The sequence below is a fragment of the Populus euphratica genome, unplaced genomic scaffold (genome assembly GCF_000495115.2).
Source record: "Populus euphratica unplaced genomic scaffold, PopEup_1.0 scaffold147.1, whole genome shotgun sequence".
Taxonomy (NCBI): Eukaryota; Viridiplantae; Streptophyta; class Magnoliopsida; order Malpighiales; family Salicaceae; genus Populus; species Populus euphratica.
This window is the reverse complement of record NW_011500032.1, coordinates 353,629-371,893: the sequence shown is the minus strand read 5'-3', so window position 1 is coordinate 371,893 and position 18,265 is coordinate 353,629. Positions and strand designations below refer to the sequence as shown.

General features: G+C 33.7%; 1 protein-coding gene, 1 long non-coding RNA gene and 1 pseudogene across 3 annotated transcripts; all 3 read right to left on the bottom strand.

Moving 5' to 3' along the window:
- Window positions 1–3,291: 3,291 nt before the first annotated feature.
- On the bottom strand, window positions 3,292–7,716 carry LOC105142536 (G-type lectin S-receptor-like Serine/Threonine-kinase). Of its 2 annotated transcripts, none has more exons than XM_011050216.1 (8): window positions 6,328–7,716; window positions 5,388–5,894; window positions 5,155–5,310; window positions 4,818–5,029; window positions 4,509–4,719; window positions 4,171–4,408; window positions 3,934–4,084; window positions 3,292–3,780 (listed from the first exon to the last, which is right to left on the bottom strand). In XM_011050216.1, the coding sequence occupies exons 1-8, from the start codon at window positions 7,607–7,609 to the stop codon at window positions 3,472–3,474; spliced, it is 3,066 nt and encodes a 1,021-aa protein (XP_011048518.1). In that variant the 5' UTR covers window positions 7,610–7,716; the 3' UTR covers window positions 3,292–3,471. The 2 variants fall into 2 exon arrangements, with proteins under 2 accessions (XP_011048518.1, XP_011048516.1); XM_011050214.1 differs by having other exon boundaries at window positions 5,155–5,313; window positions 6,328–7,715.
- Window positions 7,717–10,136: 2,420 nt separating this feature from the next.
- LOC105142533 (uncharacterized) lies at window positions 10,137–11,009 on the bottom strand. The gene is made up of 2 exons (XR_845571.1): window positions 10,918–11,009; window positions 10,137–10,823 (listed from the first exon to the last, which is right to left on the bottom strand). It is a non-coding gene; the product is annotated as an uncharacterized LOC105142533 (long non-coding RNA).
- A 2,846-nt stretch (window positions 11,010–13,855) lies between these two features.
- On the bottom strand, window positions 13,856–15,701 carry LOC105142550 (G-type lectin S-receptor-like serine/threonine-protein kinase At4g03230; annotated as a pseudogene).
- Window positions 15,702–18,265: the final 2,564 nt, after the last annotated feature.

The window sequence follows — 18,265 nt, the reverse complement described above, 5'->3', positions numbered from 1 at the left end:
TGTTTGTTTTTTTTTTTTTTTTGTGGGGGGGGGGGGGAGGGGCGTTGGAGAATATCAAGCTCTCCTTTAAATCTTATATTTCTAATATTTGTTCGCAAGTTGGATATGAAGCACTACGAGCCTTACAGCAAATAGAAATCTGCCAAAATGGTGACAACTCCACTGGCATAAAGGACCTTTAGTGGCAGAGCAGGCCCTATATTGTGAAGCACATACTTGCTTTTATAATTTAGGTAGATTATCCATAAGACAGTACTATCCAACAACTTTTAGATTATTGAATTCATTAACTTCAATTTATAAACCTGTCAAGAGAATGGAAAAACCTGAAAAGTCCTATCGAGCCTCAGGCAGGCTAATTGTCCAATCATTGTTAGAATATCTAGTAGATGTGTTGTGAAAACGGAAGGCAGCCAAATTGCAAGACATCCTACGACAAAGACTTGAAAATGCAGGTTATTTTGGAGATGGAAATAAAGCATTATCATTACTCAACATCAGAGTCACTAACGGCATTGTTGGTCTATCAGCTGGAGATTCATGAACACACAAAAGCCCTACATGGATTCACGTGAGAGCTCCATCAGGACTTTCACATAACATGTGCTCCTTGTAAGCAAGAACCCAATCATTATTAACGATCCATTCATCTCCAAGACCAAGAAGGCACTAATTTCTTCATCTCCAGCATTAAGAAGACACCACTAATTTCTCCACCATTGACAACTCTGCCAGGATAAACAAATTCCTTAACTCTACCATCAAGAATATCAGCAAGAACATAATCAAAGCAAAAGTAGTGTGAGAACAACAGCAGTTGACAAAAAGTCAGGACAAATTCAATTATGTCATGACATTGATTGAATTCGTCTTTGTTGAAATTGTTCGGATCAAAATCCCCATATTATAAGAGCGGAATAAGTAAGGGAAACATAAAACAATATATACAATCAAGGACAATAATCAAGTAAGAATGATGATCATATATATATATATAGTAATTATGTTGTTATGCGTACCGAAACTCAAGTTTAGTCCAAACCCAAGAACCCAACCTAACCCATGTATTTAAAGAGAATTTTGCCAAAGAATTGATTTACCCTTCTCCTCTTTTCCTTCCCTCTAACGTGACTTTTCTTCGATACCAAGGAATTCAGTTCTAAGCTGAATTCAATTCCAAGCTTAAGTTTTGGTTTCAGAAAGTGTTGAAGAAACAAGTAAGTATTTTCCTCTTTTATTATTTTTCTAGATGGTTGAAGGATTAAATAAAAGTTTAGAATTTTTATTATAATTTGATGGTTGAATGATTTAATATATTTAATAGATATTTTTGGATATTAGCTCGCTGAAAATGAATTTATAATTAGAATTATGGGCATTGAAGAATAGATTGATTGTTTTTGAGATTTACAGATTTAAAAAATGATAAATTAAGATTCTAAAAATTATAATTAACTGGTCAACCAATTAATCTAAATCAAATGACTAGTTGATTTCTAATGCCAACCAACCAATTAATCATTTCAGTTGACTAGTTGACCCAACAGTTGGATTAATCAGGTTTATTAGTTTTAATTAATTTTGGATATGTTCAGCATTATGGATGAATTACATTTTATAACTATATTTTGATTTCTAAATTTAAAGTTGCAATCTTTTATCTTAATTCATTCGAGTGGTCTTTTAGTGTTTTTTATTATCTGGTACAGGTTATGTTAGCATTTCTACTATGAGATCCTTGGCAGTTTCCTCCGTTTTTCGGTGACAGCTTGGAACTATCAGCGTATTAGTAACAAGAGAGACACTCGTCTTCTACATTTTTTCAATGCATGATTGACATGTTCCAAGTGTTCCATTGAATGTGTGTAATTGTTGTTACTGATTTGCTTAAATATTCAATATTCGATGTCTGCTTTCGGACGTGTTGCTAACTCTTGTTGGTTCTCGGAGATTTTTATCGCATCAGGTGAACTTGTGCGCCATTTCCCTCCTGTTGTTATGTTTGGTATGCAGTAAGGTGCGAGGCTGTGCTAGCTAAAATGGTTGGTGCCCATGGCTCTCCTGGCAAGGTTCCATACTCTGAGATTATTGTAGCAAACTATTTCTAAACACTACTTGTTGCAACCCTCTGAAATTTATTTTGTGGATTATGAACTATTTTAACAAACACTAGACCTCCTAAAATTCGATGTCTTGAACTATTTTAACAAACACTCGACAATTAGTTTATTTTTTATTTATTATTCATAGATACTTCATGAAATTGTTTTAACATGTTTTGAATTCATTTTGAATTATTTATGAAAGAGTCGGATTTTAATTTATTTATTGAATTTCTTATTTAGATATTTTATTCTATGCTGTTCAATTTTATAATTTTTATAATATTAAATATATAAATTTTGAAGCTTAGCCAATATTTTAAGGTGATATATTTGTGTTACCGGTAATGAGCTCAGAAATCGGGTTGTGACATAAGATGCAGAGGACTAGAAGAAGAAAGAAGATGCCTTGTCGTGGAGTACGTTCATCATAGCCGACATATGCCAGCATCAAAGTGACGCTTGCAAGGTTGCAGCATGAATTGATTGGAATATGGACTGAGAAAGTGAGATAGGTTTGGTAGATTAAGGTACAATGGGATTATAATTTGGAAGTATGGTTGTTGTTATTTTTTAAAATATTTTTTATTTAAAAAAGTATGTTAATAATATTTTTTTATTTTTTTAAAATTATTTTAAAGATTATTACATCAAAATAATTTAAAAATATTAAAAATATATTAGTTCAAAACAAAAAAAATTCAAGTTCTTTTTAAAATACTTTTCAAACTGGTGCCAAACGTCCTTTATATATGATAGATTCAAGTTTTTTTTAAAATACTTTTTAAACGTGGTGCCAAACGTCCTTTATATATGATAGATAGAAGTATCATCAAGTAGAGGCCACGCCCATCATCTTTTCTTAGTTCAAGTGCTGTTTCATTGGAGTTTCTGCAATTCACGCCATCTTTAGACTCGCGTCCACTAAAACGTCTATAGTATATGTAAACTTCCAAAAGATAGTGGCCAGGCCCGTCAAACTATACTTATTACAAGCAACTTTTATTTGGAGAAATTTCATTAGTAATGGAACTGTGGGGACAATACATGAATGGACTGTGCAGAGTGGAGTGTAGATGTAGGCTTTTCATCTTTCTCTGGCACTCATGCGTCTCCACTTCTAGCACTGGGATAGAATATCCCGGACCTGCACATTAGTGTCCTGACAAGGAATAGTGACTTGTGCAGCTTTCAGGGAAAAGAACAGAAAACGTTGATTACAATAGATGGAAATTACTAGCAATCCTGAAATCAATGATATTGTACAGTTAAGTAAGAATAAAAATCAAAAACACGTAAAGCAGGCTAGAAAATATTCTTTATCAGGAAAAACACAGCAACAAAGCCTGATAATTAGTAACAACTCTTTCTATCTGCCATCTTCTAGGGTGACTGTTAACCCATTATTGGAAACTGTGTCTGGTTTACTAGATGAAGAAGCTCTGCTAGAAGGGCATCGCCTAAAGACAAATGCAGGTTGCTTAGGATCTGGAAGAGTAGGAGTTTCACTTCCAAGCATGAAAAGTATGTTGGATACTGTGGGGCGATCACTAGGGTCTTCTTGCACACTTAATAGCCCAACATTTACACACCTCACAAATTCATCTGTGTTGCATGTTTTGCTTAATGTCTGGTCCAACAACTCCATTGCCTTGTCTTCTTTCCAAAGATTCCAGGCCTGTGAATAGTTTAGAAACAGAAAATGTCATTATGTTAGTTGATGAACACTAGGACAGTACCAATTTTAGCAGCACACATTTAACATCTTAGCAACAATTTCTTTAGGCTAAGCTGTACTTGCTCAATTGCTGGTTAAAATCAAGAAGCTTACATGGCCTAGAAGGCTTAAAGATTGTTCTGGATGATAGCATCCTGTGTTCCTTTTTCCACTGACAATCTCAAGCACAACAACGCCAAAACTGAACACATCTGATTTGAAAGAAAAAAGGCCATCTAATGCATACTCAGGAGCAATGTAACCACTGCATAACAGGCAGAGTAGAAGTCAAGGAATAGACATGAAATTGTCTAAATAAAGTAGAAGACTTTACAATCAATTAGAACCTACTAGGTTCCAACAACTCTGTTCGTGTTTGCGGCAGTTTCGTTGCCTCCAAAAATTCTTGCCAAGCCAAAGTCGGAAATCTTGGGGTTCATTTCTTCATCCAGAAGAATGTTGCTTGATTTCAAGTCTCTATGAATGATTCTCAACCTAGAATCCTGGTGAAGATAAAGAAGCCCTCGAGCAATTCCAATGATGATGTTATAGCGCATCTCCCAGTCCAGTGACACACACAGCTTTCGATCTTGCAGGGTTTCGTTTCAAATCAAGAGAATGACTTTAGTTTCAGTCAGTCAACATATTAATGTTATGCAATGTAAGGAAGATAAGTAGGTGGAACAAACCAAATAAGAATGAGTCTAAGCTTTTGTTCGGCATATACTCATACAGTAACATCTTTTCATCTCCTTCAACACAATAGCCCAGAAGCCTCACAAGATTCCTGTGTTGTAGCTTGGCAATCAGGACAACCTCATTTTTGAATTCTTCTAACCCTTGACCAGAACCACTTGATAGCCTCTTGACAGCAATTTTTTCTCCACCTGGAAATGTAGCCTAACCCCACAGACATCAAATTTTTGAAAGATGCATCTATCAGTGAATATTTGAGGTTTCTGATAAAGAAACTGTGATCAAAAGTATTATATCTTTACCTTGTAGACAGGCCCGAAGCCACCTTGTCCTAGCTTGTTTACATTTGAGAAGTTATCTGTAGCAGCTAATAGGCTTTCCAAGTCAAAACATGGCACATCTATAGCCTTTGTCTCATCTTCATTGAACCGATCTGAGTCAATTAAGTCTTTGACAAGTCTCTCGCTACCATTGAAGTGAAGTCCTAAATTTCTTGGAAAAATTCCCTTGTTTTCTGAACTCATATATCAATGTCATGAAGTGTTATTAGCATCTTATCCACGTTGAGAAGTCTTCCAAGATAGTGTTATTCTCTTGGTAGAAGAAAACAATTGACATTGTTGAATAGATATTGCTTACCTCGTAGCTTCGGCATCCTTCTTCTCTGCAAACATATGAAAACAATGGTGCTTGAGAGAACAGCTAAAGCAATGAGACTAATCAAAGCTACTGCAATGATCAGAGACAATGGAATCTTTCCTATTGAAGAACGATCTTTTTTCTCACTGTAATGACCTGCTGCAATCAGAAACAGAAAACAACTCGTAAAAGGCATATCGTTCCATACTTATGAGCAATTCTAGAATTCTTACCTTCTGTACATTTCAACTTCAAACCATCCCATTTAAACTTTGCATTACAAAGGCACAATTTCTTTCCATCTATTCTTGCACTGCAACTTGAATTTGGCCAATATTTGCAGTCTGAAGAAGAAAAACAAGTTGGCTCAGGTGGCGGATCCCAACCGATCTCAACCTCGTCTCCACCCGTGAAAGAAATAGTTGAACTAATGTTACCCAGATCAACATTGCAAAATCTAATCACATGGAATGGAGATGATTGATTGAGCTGTAATAGATTTCCATTTGATTTTATGGACTTGCAACTATCTGCAGTTTCAGTTTGGATGACAAATGAGTGCATTCCAGGATTGATTTTTGTGACTCTGTAGGTGTCGCCTCTTGCCTTAAAGTTAAGCTGGCCTGACGAGAGGTTGCAGTAGAAATTAAGGTATGCGGGATCACCACATTTTGGTCCAGTGCTAAGGGGATAGGGAATCATGTTAGTTCCACAAGTCCCACAAGTTGTTGCTGCTGATTCTGCAGAAACAGAAGTTCTGAAAACTCAAAAACACTAACCATTGCAATCTAGTTATATACTATCAAAGCGCATGTTCGACAAAGGAATTCATTTCATTTCTCAAACCTCCATGATCATAGCCTTAAGAAAGGTTAGCAAGTGTAGGATCAAGCAAAATGCAGAGACTAGGATCACCATCTTTTTATCCTTTTCTAATGGTTGGACTAGAATCACTTTTAGAATAACCGTGAGGTTTGTAGTATTTTTGGAGTCACTCACTATATCGTAAGGTGTAAGGGCAACCATAGCCCAGTGACCTCATCTGATAGGGGAATAGCGAAATCAAATTTGTAGAGAGCTCCAATTGAAAAGCAGACCCACATCAAAAGCTTTGTTTGCAGAAATTAAACAACAAAGAGTTTTACATGTTTTAGAAAGGGGAAAAAAACTTACCTATATCAGAGACTGATACGCGTACATGGAGATCACGGCCACCATCATACTCCTCTTGAATGTCCCTGAGATCATCAGTCCAAATCCAGCAGGTGGCACTTTCAGGTTCACCTCCTTTAGTGGTTTCTGCTTCTTCATATGAGAAAGCCTCACATTGGCAGTTGTTGAGGCACTCCATTTTACATTCCACCTCACTGTTAGCCTTGAATTGTGCATCCGGATTTACTACTTTCATCATCTTTAAGCTCAAAAATGTGTCACTTGTAGCACTGTTGCTGCATAATGGTGATCTTCTGGTGCATCCTCTTGAATTATCTCCAGAATTCCAGTACTCTGGTGAGACAGGCTGAAAACCAGGCAAACATTTACAAACCACTTCATTATTACTATTGCAGCTACCAAAATTACCGCAAGCATTATAGAGACTGCATCTAGTCCTAGGCTGGGCCCAAATCACGGACCAAGTCTTCTCAGTATTCAACTGCAGGTACTGAATTTGGCCAGCAAAACTCATCACCATTCTTGTATTTGTGTACAAAGATGAAGTGATATACGGAACAGAATCATTGCGGACTGAAGTCGAGGTGAAATTTGACAGGAAGTAAGATATTGCAGAAGGCATTTCACTTCTGGAGCTGAGACCATTATCCGAAATTCCACTTCTCCAGTACCTAATGGATCTTTTCCAAATGACAAACTGGTTTGCTTCTCGATCTAGCTGAAAACTGAAGTTTCCAGATGCTGGGTCATCATAACTTTTCCATGAAATGAGTGCCATATCTTCATCCAATTTCATCCCTGGAAGAAATGTTTCAGTTGGATTTTCAAAACTCTGCCACAGAATTCCTGTCAAGTGCTTCTCATCATCTTCATCGCTGACGACCAGGTTACCAGTGTCCATTAGCTTGGCTATCCTGTTCATAGAGGATGGTTTTTCAAGATTTATTGACCAGAAAGATCTCCCCCTCCCGTCCAGTATCTCAAGGTTTCCATTCTCGTCAACAGAGAAGACTCCACTGTGATCTAAAAGTGGATTGTCTCTATTTGCAACCCACACAACCGTGCGTGGACTAGACTTGTAATACCAAATGCCAACATATCTTCTTTCAGTGCTTCCATTAGGAGTAAAGAAACCAAGTTCAAATTTTTCTCCATTAGAAACAAGAGTTTCTCCTCTACTGTCTCTAATAGGACTGTTTCTTGTTAAGGTATCTCCTGCCAAGCAATGCAGAAGCAAAGAACAGAACAAAAACACATACAGAAAGAAAGTAGGGGGTAGCATCTGTCTTTGAAAGTTGGTAATTATGATTATTATTCTTCTGATATTTCTTTTTACCTATGATTAGGAAAGAATGTCAGTTGTTAGATTTTTCCTCTTAACTAGACAGTCTATAATGGTAGCCAAAGATCTAATCATCTAATCTCTACTGGATCTTCTATTAAAGTTCTCACGTCTTGTCCTATCTGAAAATTTTGCCTTGATGTTGATTACCAATATCAACAATGCCCTCAAAAAGTTGAATTTAGTCAGCATGTCACAGGGCGCGTCAAGGATTATTGCATGATTACAATACTAATGACAAACTTGTCTGTATGTAAGAATTATTGATCTTCAGCTTATTTTAATGTTTAGTCTAAAGCACTAGTTACAATCCACATGAAGCTTCACATCATAGTTCTCTGCAAACTTGCTTTACAAATAGACCAATCTTTAAGCCTATATATATATACCGGAAGAAATTTACAATGCCTGGACTCATCATTGAGAATGTTCAGGTCTGAGTCACTCCAGCTCAGCCTGGGGTTTTCATTCCCCGATTCCACACTTTCTTTTAAAGGTCTGTGTAGCACAGTGATGAGGAGCAGTTGAAACTGCGTTTTACCTCAATCACGGTTTTTGAAAGTATTTAGTTAATCAACTCATAATTATAGTTTTGCAGTTTTGCATGAGACTTGTACAAAACTCTTAAAATCTTGGTTATGAAAATATTACTTTTTCAAATTATAACCACACAAATTATCACGATACTAAAAACACACTAAAGTTTTCAAAACTTGCATAAAAACTGGCCTCGTTAAGCTAAATTAACATAACCCTCTTTTTTTAACAATAATGAATATTCTCGGATCAACTTGTGCATCAACAAATACTCAATCCCCTCGTACCTAGCCCTTTGTATGAACATACAAACCAGCACTCAGTTATTATCAGGGTTGTAAAAAACTGGTCAATTATAGATGAATATTGCAATAAGAGAAAAACGAGAAAGAATATAAGATTTAAAGTCATTCGGTAATGTGCCTACATCCATAAAAATAAAGAGTCTTTATTTTTGTTATATTAAAATAGAGTTGCATAATATGTATTTATAGTCGATCATAAACCATCCAAAGAATCATAAAGTATTAATAATTTTTCTATAACACCTCTTTACCAAACAACAGGATCATTGCCCCTGCATCCGCAGTTTATTAATCGTCCCCGACAATATGACAAGAAATAAATCACAGAGAAGCAGATGTTGTCTTTCTGCTTTACTCAATATGCTCCCCTCCAAATGAAAGAAGTCACCACATTCTGTATCAGAGCAGAGAGGGTAAAACAATAATAAACTGTAATTTGAATGGTAATTTAATAGATTAAGTTGAATTATTGAGCAGGGAAGCTGTCATGCTAATGTGTGACAGAGGTCAAGGTCTTCGGATTTATGTCTATTTCATCTTTTTATCTGTGGCCCAGTAGGTTTCAAATTTCTTCATCTTTATGTTAAAAACAATTAAGAATCTATGATTACGCGGGGCTCCATAGATAAAAGCACATCTGGCTTTTTAGGTGTATCTATAATCTACATATTTTATCCTATGATAGTGACCTTTTACGACCATTGTCAATGTGCATGGATTTTTATGCTCCACGGTTCACTCACTGTTCTCTCTTTTTGACAGGAGACAATATATAAAACTAAAAAATAAAGATTCCACCGCTGTAACGTTCAAATTACATTATAGAAAATCTATGGGATGAGAGTAGTCGTCCTTGAGCCCCTTAGGTTTTCCTTCAGAACATTTTTCAAGGCTTGAAATCGATCACACAATGCCTCCTAAGCTGAGGCCCTCATGACTTCTCTACATTAGCATTTTGTTCTACAGTCCATTGCATTTTCCATCAACCTCGTGATTCAATCTTCATTATGATTTGTGAGAATCAACTTTTTTTATTTCATCTCCATTTCTGTTTAGATCATCACTGCAGTTATACAAGAAATTGTGAAACTTTGGACGCAGGTGATTCTGATTAGTCAATTGTAAATTTATTACAACTAGGCTACATGAATATCATTGCATGGATATCTATAATCAAATAGGAAAAGATTAAATCCAAGAAAAGAAAAGGCATGGATTGTGACAAAAAAAGTCAATCGATATATCTGTTGCATTCATCTCGAAATTTTTCAGTAGATTTTATATGTCCAGTTCTATAGTGGGTCGGCCAGTGTAAATAGCTAAGAAGCCGAAGATCTCCAAACTGGAATCAAACATTTATTTTATTTGACCTAATTTTGTTATTTTTCCTTTTTATTTTTGAATCTTTGTAGTTTGTTTAGTTCTAATTTTTTAGTTTATTTAAAGAGTTGTAAATCTCTTAGAAATATAGAATACTTTAAAAGAAATATTTAATAATAAAATTTTAAATTAGAGTTTTTATATTGTAAATCTATTAAGCAGAATTCTATGTTCTTGTGTTTGTGTTTGTTGTATTTCTGTAAGTTGTCTAGGTTCTGTCAACTTTTCATAAATAATATTCCAGCTTTATAATTTCTCCTTTCATGTTGCTTGATCCGAATTCACTTGACAAATTTTAAAGACAATGGCTCTGAGTAAATGGAACTAGACAAAAAACATCAAATCGATCAGAAGTATGACACGCCCTGCTAGATTGATTCAGAGGAGAGAAGGATTTCCAAAAGGCCCCCACATTGTCGTCCACAAGGTATTTGTTAACTCGACGTATGAATCTGCTTTGCTAGAAGAAGAACCAGTGCTAGAAAGGGATCTGCTCACTGCAAATCCTGTTGCTTAGAAGATAGTAGAGATGCAGTTTCACTTCCAAGCACGAAAACTATGTTCGACAAGGTTGAACGATCCCATGGATGTTCTTGCACACATAAGAGGCCAACATTCACACACCTCACAAATTCTTTGGCATCACAAGTTTCGCATAATTCTCGATCCATACAGTACCTTTTCCTCTTTCCACAACCTCCATGCCTGGGAAAACTTCGAAAATCAAAATTAGGACGTTGCAGAGACAAACAAAGAGTGGCTACAAAAATCTTGATTATTCAGATAAGCTGAAAGGCTAAAAGTTATGATTAGACTTGTAAGACGCCGTATTTCTTATCCCACAGAGTTCCAAGTACAACTAAGCCAGAGCTAAAGACATCGCCCTTGATTGAAAAACGTCATCCAATGCATACTCTGCAGACATGTAGCCACTGCACGACAAGAAAGTGTGCATCGGGTTTGCTAACTCAGACGTGTGATCAACATTTTAAGGTATCCCATGGTTAGACAAACAGTAAAACTTACCAAGTCCCAACTCCTCTCTGTGTTCTGTCCTCTGTTGGTTTGCCTCCAAAGATCCATGCCAAGCCAGAGTCAGAAATCTCGATTTATTTTTCCTTAACCATGGTATGTCTGATCCCAAAAAAGAAAAAAATATCATAACTAGCAACAGTAGGAAACTCGATTAAGGATGGAGACTACATCATGACCCTGCAGTTGTATTTGCGAGAATCTCCTTGATCATGTTTGGATCAGATATAGCCATCAACCTGGGCTTGACTCCAAATCAATGGAGAAACGCACGTCTTCCCATTCCCCCTTGACCATTCTTGTATAGTAAATTTCTGTGTTGCTTTTGTGCTTACAAAAATAAAGAAAAAATGATCCCTTTTCTTGAAATTATTGGCATCCATTATTGATGGAATGATGGACGTCAACTGTGCAGTGGGGTTGCTCGGTGAGGGTGGTTGAAGATGATATTGTTTTATATTTCAACTTTCTTAATTTGCTTAATAAAAAAACGAGGAAATGATCTATCTTTCTTTTCATACACTAGAAAATCTACAAAATTCATTGGATGCCATTTAAGTAATATTTTACAAACAGTTTTTTAACAACATCCCCGTGTTTGAATTTATCTTGGCAATAACTAAATTGCTAGCACCCTGTCTGCTGAGGGCTGGATAAAAATCTTCTCGATGTTAAAATAACGTGCAGACGACGTAAACATTTTTAAAGAAGCAAAAAATTCTAAGACTCGTGTCATTTGACACGACTGAATTCAATAAGTTTATTTAATTTACTAATATACATACATATATATATATATATATGCAACAATGGTAAATAAACTGTATGATTTTTATTTTATTTTTATAATAATCAGCTTATAATATTATAAAAAAATATCTTTTCAGTATTTTTAAACTGTATTTATAATTTTATTTAATATTAAATAAAAATTAAATAAAATTATGATAATCTTGTAGAAAATAAAATAAAAATTAAGCTCAATTCTTGGTAAATTAAATATTAAAAGATAAAATTTATAAAAATATATATATAATTAAAATAATTCAATATTAAATGAGGAATAAAAAACAATTTTAAAAAAACAATGAAAAATATAAAAAAATATATAATTAAAATAATTCAATATTAAATGAGGAATAAAAAACAATGAAAAATAAATATTTTAGTTAACCCATTAAATTTATACTTCACAATATAATATGAAAATAACTTTATTAAAAATTAATTAATTAATTAATTCCCAACTAATTTAATATTAATATAAAATAACTTATCGGTGAATTACACAAATAGTTTATTGGTGAATTACACAAGTACAATAGTGAAATTCTGAGGTTTTGTTTACAATTGCTGAACGGAAGCATTACGCATGAATGATGTCATGGAGACACGTGAGGTTTTACCTTATATTGACAAAAAAAGAAAACACCTTCCTATGGAACCGATTAACGTTTGAAGATCCAGAAGCTTTGCAATATTTTAAGCTGAGTGAAAAAATCGGATTTGAGTTAGCAAACCCAATCCATGGTAATTTTATTTATATTAATTAGATAATATTAAAAAATGATGAAAAGTTATATCCTGACAATAATTAACAAACAGTAATAACTTTTCACCTTTGTATATATATATTAACAATAACAGAAAATTAAAAAAAAATAAAGAATAAAGAAAAATAAAGAGGAGAAAAGACTCTCACAAAACATTATCGGTCAATTACAAGAAAATTTATTTTTGTTTCTTTATATATATATAAAATCTATTTCTTTGTAATCCTTTACTTCATTTTTCCATCGAAAAAGAAAGCTTGGTGCTTCTTTACTGAGCATTTTAACAAAATTTGACGCCGGATAAAAGTGGTTAAGTGCTAAGGATTTGAGATCAAAAAAATTTTTTTTTTTATAGTTTTAGATTTGAATTCTTAATTGCTTATATGATATTTTCTAAAAACTTAAATAATTATTAATTTTAGAATTTGTGAAAAATTATTTATAGTACGTATAAATTAGTCCAAAAACTCATATTAATCTCAAAAATATTTAACATGGGCGGATGTACGGTCGGCTAGATCGTCTTGTACGCATGAAAGTGCAACATTTGCACGCCTCAACAGCTCAGTGGTGTTGCAACTTTCACATAATAGTGTCTATTCCATTAAATATAGAGCTTAGAAGACTTGGGGCTTCTTAGGATAATGAGATATCTTGTGTTCCTTTCCCCACTGAGAATCTCAAGAACAACCACGCTGAAGCTAAAGACCACAGATTCGACAGATAATAATCCAATCTAATGTGTATGCTGGCGATATTAAGCCACTGCTCGTTTTTAGTAATCCTGAGTCTAAAATCTTGAAGAGGTTTAAGAGTCTGGTAGTTTGTTTATTTTTTTCGTGTTTTATTTAAAAAGATATTAAATTAATATTTTGTTTTTAGTGGTTTTTTTATAGTTTTAATTTGTTAATGTCAAAAATAAAAATAAAAATAAAAATTCTAGAAAAACAATGTTTTAATATATTTTTAAATTAAAAAAACTTTTTAAAAACACTCTAAACCGTAATAACAAATACACATACCTCCAGCACCTCCTAAATTGATGTCGAAACGCATTTCCCGAATCAGTATCTTGCCAAGATTTTATCTTGAAAGGTTTTCCATCTCAGAAAGAACATAAATTAGCTACCATGACGTCGGAAATATCATGTTATAAATTGAAAATGATGACTTTTTTTCGGAGGCTAGCCAAATATGAAGGAATCTAAGCTTTTAGTAGGCATGTATTCATAAAATCTTTTCATCTCCTTCTATGCAATAGCCTACTAGTCTTGTGAGATTCTGATGTTGCAGTCTAGCAATCAAAATCACCTCATTCTTAAACTCCTCTAGGCCGTGTCCTGAAACTCTAGAGAATCTGTCTAGACAAACTCCAACGGTTAATGTAATGTTACCCTGTAAACAGGTCCAAAGCCCCCTCTTCCAAGCTTATTTTCTTCTGAAAAATAATCTGTAGAAGCTAGTATGCTTTCTGAATCAAAGAAATGTACATCTATTCTCTTCTTATCTTCTTCCTTGAACTCTTCTGCGTCTATCAAGTTTTTGACCCGTTTCTCAGTGCCATTCAGAAGAGCTGCATTTCTTTCAGCATTTTCCTGGCTTTCCGAATTTTCAAGAAGACAAGTTCTAATTACATGAGGAATCCCTTCAGAACTTCAATCCCAACTTAAACACGGAAAATTTGTCTACTTACCTCGCCTTTTGGCCTTCTTTCTCATCAAAACGCATATGTAAAGATTGATGCTTGATAGAACTGTGACACTAGACATAGTAACTCCTACAATCAAAGACAATGGTTTCTTATTTCTAGAAGATCCTCGTGATTTCCTATCGAAAACTATAATGAAGAAAAGGGAGTGTGCAAATTATAACAAATCAACCTAGATGAAACATATGGTTTCACTACCTATGCAGTTTGGTGCAAGAGGCAGAGTCCTCAGCTTCAGTGCAGTTAGAGCTATGCCATCCTGTTGAAAGTTTGAATTGCAGAGGCATTTCTCTGTACCATTTCCTGTAACATTGCAAGTTGAATTAGGCCATTCATTGCAGTCTGAAGATGCTGTACAGATTGGCTCTGGAGGTGGCTCCTAACCAGTATCTATTTCGACCATAACTTGAGATGAAACATCAGAACTAAAATTTCCTGCTGCGGTATCACACCAGGGTTTCATGGAATTCACCTTCAATGGAAACGAGAGGTTGAACGTTTGAATTTCTCCTCTTTTCTGTTGGATGACATGATTTTGTATCTGGAATTGATGGTAGTGAAATTATAGGTGCCAATGTGTGTCTTAAAGCTGATTTTTCCGGTGGAAATATCACAGTCGAAACTCAAGTACATGGGGTCACCACAATTTGATCCACTACCTAGAGGATAACGAATCACATTTTTTCCACAAGGCTCGCAATTTTTAGCCCTTGATTCTGCAAAAATATTGGAGCTTTGTCAGGACATGGAAGACTGAAATTTAGTTCAGTTATGAATGAGGTCCACTGCTTGTCTGCGATGCTCTATCCGAGAAAACCATCCTTCCATTATGTATGTAATAAACGTATAAGAATAAGAGGAAGAGGAAGGAAGTACCTATGTCAGAAATGGCTGCACGAACAAAGAGATCGTGACCACCATAAGAATATCCTTCCTAAAGATCTTTCAGATCATCAGTCCAGATCAAGTAAATGCTGTTGCTAGGTGGTCAGTTCCTTCGCGTATTGAGGCCCCCCTTAATAAAGGAATGAGCTTGGCATTGGCACTGAAGGAAGCACTTCTCTCTGCATTGATTTTCAGACTCAACCACAAGTGGTAAGCCTGGTTGCCCAACCCTCATCATTTTCAAGCTCAAGAAGGTGTCATTCTTCCCACATTCATCGGAGCTTCTGATGCATCCACCAGAGAAATCTCCACTGTTCCAATTTTCTGGTGATTTAGGCATGAACCCCGGAAATCATTTACAAGCCAGCTTTGTATAAATTGCAGCTACCAAAGTTCCCACAGGCATTAAGCACACTGCATTTGTCTCTCGGCTCCCACCATTGCGAAGACCAGATTGTATACACATCAAAGCTCCAGTATTGAAGCTCCCCTCTAATATCCAACCTCATCATTATATTACAATAATCTGAGAGTAATAGGGCTGTTCTTTTGATTCCGGTGAAGTTCGATAGTGATAAAATCATAAAAAATCTTCGGATAAAAAAAATTAATTTTCTCAATTGGCGAATAGTTTGATGAGTGGTTCATCAGTCCAGCGACGGTGTATATTTATTATCATATATATGTGTGTGTTTATGTATGTATATTTTTGGGTTCATCAAATAGAAAATATACAATGGTCTAATTCCAATTCCTACATAGCTTCTGTAAACGGGATTTTCTTCCAGGGTAAAAAACCCAAGTTCAAACCCTTTTCTTTTTTTGCCTGCTGAAACAAGAGTTTCTCCGCTTCATCATCACTAAGCAAACTGTTCGTTGTGATGGTGTCTCTAGCGAAGCAGCACAAAAGAGGAGAGCATAGGAAGAATGCATAAGAAAAGAAAATGGTAGACAGCATGTTAAGCACAGAGTTCTCTCTTAGTTTTTTTGGGCTAAGCCGTCTACTCCTCACCATCAAACATGTATGGATCAGTCAAGTCACCTGCAAAGCAAATTGTCACCGGCATGTTCTGTGTTGATGCCGACGGGACTGTAAAATGTGTTTGCATTACTGGATTTCTGAAGCTAGATTACTTTAGAAAAGGCAATCCATTTGAACAATCATAATTTTTGGGAAAAAATTATGTTATCGTATACTCCATTAGTGTTCGGGGACGCGTTCCCAAAAATTTTAAAGTTTATTATTTAAAAAAAAACTATATTTTTAAATTGTTTTAATATATGTTAAAAATAATTTTTTTAAAAAAAGTTTTTTTCATGTATTTCTAAATAAAAAATACTTTAAATCATTACTATTACCATAATCTCAACCATACAAACAATATTAGCAGCCACAAAAATGACAATCAGTTTTTTTATACATTATTATCTGGGATCAGAACACTATTATTATTAAAATTATTTAAAGAAAATAACATTTGAATTATGTTGATGTCGGAATTGTTTTTTTTTTATGTTTTAAAAAAACTTTTAAAAAATTTAAAAAAAATTAATTTTTTCTTTATTTTAAAATAATATTTTTTTTTTAATATTTTTACTTCATCTTTGACTGACTTACACAAGGAACTACATTTTTTCAAAATAATACTCTTTAAGGTAATTCAAAGGGCAGGCCTTTTGATCATGCTTGGCCTTTGGTTAATTCAAAGGGCAGGCCTTTTGAACCCATCATCCATCCATATCCAGTGATGCACCAAGGAGGGAGGGGGGGGAGAGAGAGAGAGGAACTTTCTAACGGCTTGACTCCGAATCAATGGGGCGAGTAACTAAGTGTTTGGTAATTCGTTTTAGAGATAATTTTGAAAAAATTTAAATTTTTTCAAAATTAATATATTTTAATATTATTAGATTATTTTAATATATAGGTATTAAAAATATTTTTAAAAAAATAAAAAAATTATTTTAATATATTTTAAAATATAAAAATATTTTAAAAAATAACCGCTATCATACTCTTACATATACAAATTAGAATAATATAATTTATGTTAAATTTTATGTGTGTCTAATATTTAGTATTAGGATAATTTTATGGTTGTGGTTTGAAAAATAAATTTAAAAAATATATATAAATTACTGTTTTTAATTAAAAAAATTTTAAAAAAGTTATTTGAATTCATACGAAACTATGATATGTTGATTAAACATGGAACGCAAACCGCGCCATACCGCAACAACAAAATTAGAGCTTAATTGCAAACAAAAAATCAGGTGACGTAAAGTCTATTATGGCTCTAAAAAAAAATGTGAAAAGCATGAAGTAATGTTGAACTCATTTGTCATCGAAATAAAGGAAAAGAAAAAAAAGACAGGCATTTAAACTGGAAAATGTTTCCCATCACAATATCCCATCAAAAGAAAAAATCATTGTTGATGATAAATAAATTTACCTTTTCTTCGGGTATGGTCGGCAAAGGAAGCAGATGGTTTTTATTTAGATGATAGCTTTTGTTTTTGAAGTTTATTATATAAATATCAAGTTTAATAATATAAAATGCAACTAGTTTTTCATGTGACATTTATATATATTATTTTTGAAATGTAGATCGGTGAGAATATTATCTGGACACTATTCATTTCAAGAAATAAATAATACTAGGTGAATTTTATTTATCATTGTTTATGTCAACAGAGCCATGATTATAACTAATTATATTAAAAAAATTAATTTTGTAATTATATTTTACTCGAAAAATTAATATTTAATATTATTTAATAACACTATATAAATTAGAAGGAGATTGCTTGATAACATAATATTTAAAAAATTTGATCATAATTCCAATTTTATTCTTGCCGAGTCTGATCCAGTTAAAAAAACTCATTTTTTATTTTTATTTTAAATTTTATTTTATTCAAAAAATTAGAAAAAAATCGTTTAATGACGTAATAAAAAATTCAATTTTTGTTGTTGTGCACTTAAGAAACCATAAAAAATATAGTTCTTGTTCAATAAACGTTTAAGAAACCATGGAAAATACAGTCCTTATTCAATAAATTTCATACATAATGAAATTGCACATAGTTTAATGGAATAATAATAAAATATTTGATATCAATATTATTTATTTCATGATGTAATAACAGTAGTTAAATCTATAATATTTAAATTAAAAACCATCAATATATATATATA